The 6986-nt window shown below is 38.4% G+C and overlaps 1 protein-coding gene across 1 annotated transcript; it reads right to left on the reverse strand.

The window, feature by feature from the left end:
• Positions 1–586: 586 nt before the first annotated feature.
• LOC127417907 (D(1) dopamine receptor-like) lies at positions 587–2911 on the reverse strand. Its single transcript, XM_051658171.1, has one exon. It carries the CDS (start codon positions 2727–2729, stop codon positions 1626–1628), a length of 1104 nt encoding a protein of 367 aa, XP_051514131.1. The 5' UTR covers positions 2730–2911; the 3' UTR covers positions 587–1625.
• Positions 2912–6986: the final 4075 nt, after the last annotated feature.

Consider the following 6986-nt stretch of genomic DNA (forward strand, 5'->3'; position numbering starts at 1 on the left):
TATTGCATTTTATCCTAAAAAAAAAATCACACACTTCAGCTTTAAATATGATTTTGACATAACTCTACTTCAACATTGTATTGGTAGATCACAGACACAATCTTTCTAAACACCACAACAGTAAATGTACTCTGTAAAAACAAGTAACAGCACCAAGTAGTGTTGTGAAATCATGACACAATTCTCTTCCAAGGAAATACCATAAATTGATTATAACATAATTAGACGTTACAGACTTATCACAATTAATTACATTCAATTTGCAGCAGACTTTCTGTGGTTCTTGCCCATGTAGCAGTTGGGTGCAATGTATAATTTTCCACATTACCACATGGCACATTGCATCCCATCCACTAGCACAGTAACAATCCAGTGTTATTTTGTACTGCCGCTGAGGATCCTATACTCATTTAGAACATAATTACAATCTTAACAACAATAGATCTATTACTTGTTAACCATAACTGAGACTTCATTGCTCACCGCCACATCTGCATTTTTATTTTATGGCCATCTGTTCTGTTAGTCTTAGTGTTTAGATTTCACAGTTTAATAATGGATCAGAGGCTTTGAAGAGAATAAGTACCAGAGAACAATATACATGTTCATTACAGCAATAATGGGATGGCCTTCTCATAACTGACCATCTGCCCACTTGTTTTGGAAAAACAAATGCAAAGTCTCATGAATAAGGCAAAGATGTAAAGAAAATGTAATGAGAGTGGATAGGATGAGGATTTTCAAGCAGTGGTGTATTAGACACTGATTGCACTGAAATTTACTAGAAATGGCTGAAATGGTTCATAATTCAATGATATTTCAAATACTGATGGAATAAGAATATATTATGAAGAATACATAAGAAAAATTCTGGGTTCAATACAAGTTAAGATCTATTGACAGAATTGTGGCATAATGTTGATTTCCTCAAAAATTAATCTGGACTTGTCCAAATTACAAGCTTCACATTTTGCCTTTTAACCCTCCATTTATTTCTATTCTAACTGTCTCATTGTAACCTCGACTTTTGCTTTTTTTTTATTTGAATAATTTTTTGTGGTTATAAACATTATGACACAAATGCTGTCGATTGAGCTATATTAAAGCCGGAATATTCCTTGAAGAACATTTTATCCACGCTGTCATTTACAGTAACAACATTTGTTCCATTGTATTGCAGTTTTGCCCGGCAGTTCAGCTTCACATACATTATTATTTTATAGTTTCTTCAAATGTCTGTATATGTAATAATCATTCTTTGCTTTGCATATCTTTGTGAAGGACTTTAAATAATTGCTTGTCTAATTTTTGCAAGTCACTTGTGGCTTCAATAACTTAAATAGCCTGTGAGCCACCTGGAACCCACAGGCCACCCTTGCGTCATTGTTTGGGAAAGTATAGCTTACATAGAGATTGGTTTTGCTTTAGGAACGTCAGAGATGCTGTCCTTGCTCTCCAGCACAGCAGGAGGGCTTTCTTCCCAGAGTCTTTATTTCCAAATCTATTTCCTCACAATTTCCAACAGCCTTCCTTGGCAAAGGTTTGGTGTGACACAGGCTCACATAGCCAATCTGTCCACACATTGAGGGTTCCCTCTGATCTAACACAGAGGAGAATGATGCTTTTCAGTTTTTGTTCAGGCTAGGTGTCTCCATGCTATTGCCTCCTGGACAGAGTCTTTGGCACCCCAATAGGATAGCAAAAGCTCTGCGAAAGTCGGCATTGAAGGCGTATATGATTGGGTTAAGAGAAGAATTTGCCCATCCAAACCAGACAAAAACATTGAATGTTGTTGGACTGATGCAGGGGAGATGAGTGTCTCTACTGGCCAGACTGTGCTTACAAAACGGCACCATGCAGTTCAGGATGAAAAAGGGCAGCCAGCAGCAAACAAATACCCCCATTATAACAGACAGAGTTTTTAGCACTTTTGTTTCCCTTTTGAACGACAGTCTGAACAAGCTCTCAGAATCCACATTAGAGCTGCTGCCCATGCTGTCATGGCGGATCTTCGCACTCTCTGCGGCCCTTTCCAGTGCTGAGATCCTTCTAATCTGTTTGTGGGCGATTCTGTAAATCTGAGTGTACGTCACAATCATGATGGCAACGGGAATGTAGAAGCTGATGAGAGAGGAGGAAATGGCATATGTTCTGTTAAGGCTAGAGTCACAGTTTTCCATCAGCAGGGCACCGTGTGAAGTGTTGACATCGGGAAAACTCACTGGCTGAGCCTTGTGCCATTTCAGCTGCACTGGGATGAAGGAGATGAGCACAGACAGTGTCCAAGCCATGCTGATCATCACAAAGGCCACCCTGGGAGTCATTTTCCTCTCATAGCGAAATGGGCTGGATATGGCCCAGTATCGGTCCACACTGATAACGCAGAGGTTCAGGATGGAAGCTGTGGAGCACATGATATCAAAAGCAACCCAAATGTCACAGAATGAACCAAAGGGCCAGAAGCCAGCTACCTCTGTCACAGCCTTCCAGGGCATGACCAGAATTGCCACTAGCAGGTCTGACACCGCCAGAGAGATGACAAAAAAGTTGGTGACTTTCGAGCGCAGGTGGCGGAACTTTGTGACAGCTGCACAAACCATTGTGTTCCCCAGTAAGGTGGACAGAATTAGGACGGAAAGAAAGCAACCAGTGAGAACTCTGGTTGTTTGGTCACTTTCCATCAAATTACTGTCAATGATGGTTGTCAAGTTCAAATCCACTACTGCCATTTTGTGGGTAAAATTAACCTCATGAGAAATAAATGTCTACTAAGAAAGAAGAAATGCTGTGGAGGTATTTATCTCACTGGTTAAATGCCCCATTTCAGAAGAGTATGTTGATATGTTGATCATGATTTCTTCTTACCACAGGTACCTTCCCCAAGATATTTGTTTTGACAAGAAAACCACTAATTATCGTGGTTTCATGCTTCTAGTTTGTGGTTCCACTGCAAATCAAAACACCCTATCGAAGTTATGTAGTTCAGTTTAGATAAGTTAGACTGGCATGACGTTTGAGACTTAATAACTCTATCATAGAAAAATAATAATAATCACAATGAAAAATAAGGTCAATGGGTTACTTTGCATAACTTTAATTATTACTCACCCAATCAGCGTTCCATTATAATTTCGGGTGATATGAGTGTCATAGGTGTCCATATGCGATAAGACGGTGGTGGATTCAAGGGCGCAATATAATTTAGCTTATGCATAACCTGTTTCTGCATTTTTATTTTACAAACAACGGACAAAAGTAATGTTAAGAGAATATATAGGCTAAACGAAACTGCAATATTAACAAAGAGAGTTTCTACCTCTTAGAAGGCTAGCTGTTTACACTGTAAATAACCGTTTTTTTACCTCATCTAACAAATGTTAGATACTACTAAAAATACTAGACACTACTAGCAATACAAAAATAATGCTCAGTTTTCTCTTTGTACCATCCCTTCCGATGGTAAAAGCACGAAAAACGCGAAACCACGATTAATTAAAACAACTAGAAGAAAAACTTTAGGAATCCGTCCATATACAGTTGTGTTTAATGTCCTCTTCGGAATATTTGCACGTCATCGGTAAATGACTCTTCTTCGAATGTCCTTCGGACAAACGGTGTTATTCCATCAGGATGCACGAGCGTTGATGTTATCGGAGGTGCAGCATGAACTCCACGCGACTAATACGCATCGTTTGCTCGTTGCGCGCGCGGTGCAAGTTTGAAGACATCCACACCAGGTGACATGACAAATCCACTTCACACACCGATACGTATCGTGTCTGAGGGGCTTCATGAGAAGTTGCACTAGCAGCAAGTCGTCCAGTCTGAGAATCGGTGCTGAAAAAATAAACAGACAAAGCCTACGATTCTACTACGAGCTATCACAGTTCATGATCCTTTTTTTTTATTATTTAATTTGAATGTTAAGGCTATTAATTACACGATTACATTTGATTATCTGCGGAATTATTACTGTTATGTTTTATATGATTCTCTGGTGCCTTCTCTTTAATGTCTTTAAAGTAAATTCATTGAGTCCAGGCACATTTTTCACTACTAATGTACACCGTACCACGTAGTCTATATTAAAATGTATTTTAAGGAGATGTCACATAACCCACATGGTCAGTCTGTAATTCAAGTCGATGAGGCCACCTAATGGGGAGTTTCATACTGAGCAAATTTTTTTTTTTTAGTCTTCATTTGATATCCAGGTGTCACCTATTTTATGTGGAAAGTACTCAATGGAAGCCTTAGGATAAAAAAAAAATAATTTTTATATATAATTTCTATCTGCTGTCTCTATTGAACTGGCTCTCCTCTTGAAACGATCAAACCTGCACTTTGGTGAAATGAAGACACATTGAAGACACACAAAGTCATTCCCTATTTTTATTGGTGTGTGTGATGCAGCACAGTTTTAAATGAGCAAACATTAGAGTGAACTGATAGATAAAGCCATCAATGCCATGTATAACAGATGAATGCTGCTTGATTTTGAATCAAGTCGTTGAGAGTAAAGACATCTATTAGAGCTAGAATAGGCTATAAAGTGGACTAATTTCTTAGTCTGCAACATCTTGCATATTGCAGTGCTTTGAAAGTGAGCTTGATTGCCAGCAATGCATTGGGAAATCAATACATTCTATCAATAAAAATTATCTTCTCTCCTTTAAAAAGGAACAGTGCATAATTGAGTCAGATTTTTTTTATAAGCATTTATGCACACAAATGAACAATTTTACTTATAACTCCTTAAATACAAAATCAATTTGTTGTTTAATGGTTTGCACATTCATTGAATGCTTTAGGACTATGATCAGGTCAGTCACTGATTTTTTTTTTTAGCAAATAAGAAATGTCTTAAGACTTTTGCCTACAGTTTTATGTTATTTTCCGCTGTCTGAATGCTGATTATAAATGCTCTTATGCAAATGGCACATACAGGAGTTTGGTACTGACCATAAAAGGTGAACTTGTATAATTTCCTTCTATGGACAGATTTCCAGACTTCTGCCAGGTTTTATTACTATTAAAAAATATATATAATGATAATAATAATAATAATAATAATTATATATATATATATATATATATTATTTTTTTATTTTTATTTTTTTTTTTTTTTAAGTGGGTAGAGAATATGTGAGTGGGCAGTAGTTTATTTCAAACTTTCAAACCGTATTAACATAACCACACCTTTATATTTGTTCGTGAGAAGGAGTGTCTGACCGTTCACCATTATACTTGTTCTCGTGTGAGACACTTTTTCAGTCATTTGAAAATATGTTAAAATGGCAAAAGGACAGCTAAGTTTGGAGTTTTTCTACAACAAAAAATCTAAACCACCAACGCCAGAGACATCAACAGAAACCGAACCTGACTCTTCTGTAGTTCTGAATGTTAGCAGCAACGAGAGTGACGATACCATTTCAAACACTCAGGTTAGTGCAGGTGCAACTGTCGAGTCAGTCAATAAAATAGACCCTTGCGTGGAATGCAGCTTTGGAATATATTGAAGAAGGCCCATATCAGCCAGTAATTGATTTTCCAGCCAGTGCCTGGGGGATCAAAACCAGAACATTCAGGCAAGTGTGGTACAAAGAGTATAAATGGCTTGAATACAGTGTACCTGATGACAGAGCTTTCTGCTTTTGCTGTCGAGCATTTGGCAATGGGCCAAACAGTGACCTGGCATTTCGAGTTACTGGTTTTAAAACATGGAAGAAAGCAAATGAAAGATTTCGGGAACATTCAAAGTGTGAAGCTCATCTAGAGGCCATTGCTAAATGGAAGAGTAGGCTGCAGTCCTGTAAAACGGAGTGTTGCATCCCAGCTTGATAGTCAAAAGAGTGACGGACAACAGAGCATTTAGAAACTGTTATAGAGAGTACTTTATTTTGCGCTCGCCAGGGTATACCTTTGAGGGGACACGAAGAGGGAATGGATTCCACAAATCAAGGCAATTTGCGGGAATTGATGAAACTGCGTAGGACTGACAACGAACTGATTCAATAATTTATGGTTAACCGAGAGAAATACTTCACCTACACAGCTTGTGACAGAATGAAATAATCGAAATCATGGCTTCACAAGTAATAGATTCAATCGTAAATTAAGTAAAAAAAAGCTGGTGTTTTCCATCACTGCAGACGAAACAATGGATCTGTCAAGACACGAGCAAGTTGCTCTCATAGTGCACTACGTAAACCAGTCATTGAAATACAGGAGCGGTTTATTGGCTTCTACAGGATGCTGCAGATGGACGGGGCTTCACTTGCCACACTGATCAAGAGTACATTATCAGCCTTGGGACTTGATATTTCAGCTCTAAGAGGTCAATGTTATGATGGAGCCGCCAACATGAGAGGACCCTACAAAGGTGTGGCCACACGGATACTTAGCGAAAATCCTCTAGCTTACTATGTTCACTGTTATGCCCATATATTAAATCTGTGCGTAGTGGACATGGTTTCCTGCATTCCAGGTGTCCGAAATGCTTTCGGAATTCTCCAGGCTCTACAAAATTTCATAGAAGTAAGCTCAAAGAGACATGCTGTGTTTGAAAAAATTACGTCACAAAAAACGTATTCTGCGGGCCAACTACTCTTAAATCACTCAGCGACACTCGTTGGAACTGTCGAGTCGAGGCTATCAGAGCTGTATTGGAAAATTTGGATGAAATGGTTCAAGCTCTGAACAAAATTGCACATGGGGGTTCAAAAGCTGGATCTGAAGCTTATGCACTTCTCAGAAATGTACAAGACTTCAACTTTCTGTACTGCATCTTTTTTTTATGTGGAGAGTGCTAATGCAAACAAACCACCTGTCCAAATTTCTTCAATCAAAAGACTTTACATATCAAACAGCAATGGTGATGGCTAAATCCATAGTGTCTGTACTAAAGGAAGTGATGATTTTGCATCCCAAACCTTTAATCACGTCAATGAACTGTGCCAGAAAAATGGTTATTCTGGCCCTTGTGT

The sequence above is a fragment of the Myxocyprinus asiaticus genome, chromosome 27 (genome assembly GCF_019703515.2).
Source record: "Myxocyprinus asiaticus isolate MX2 ecotype Aquarium Trade chromosome 27, UBuf_Myxa_2, whole genome shotgun sequence".
In the NCBI taxonomy this organism is placed as follows: Eukaryota; Metazoa; Chordata; class Actinopteri; order Cypriniformes; family Catostomidae; genus Myxocyprinus; species Myxocyprinus asiaticus.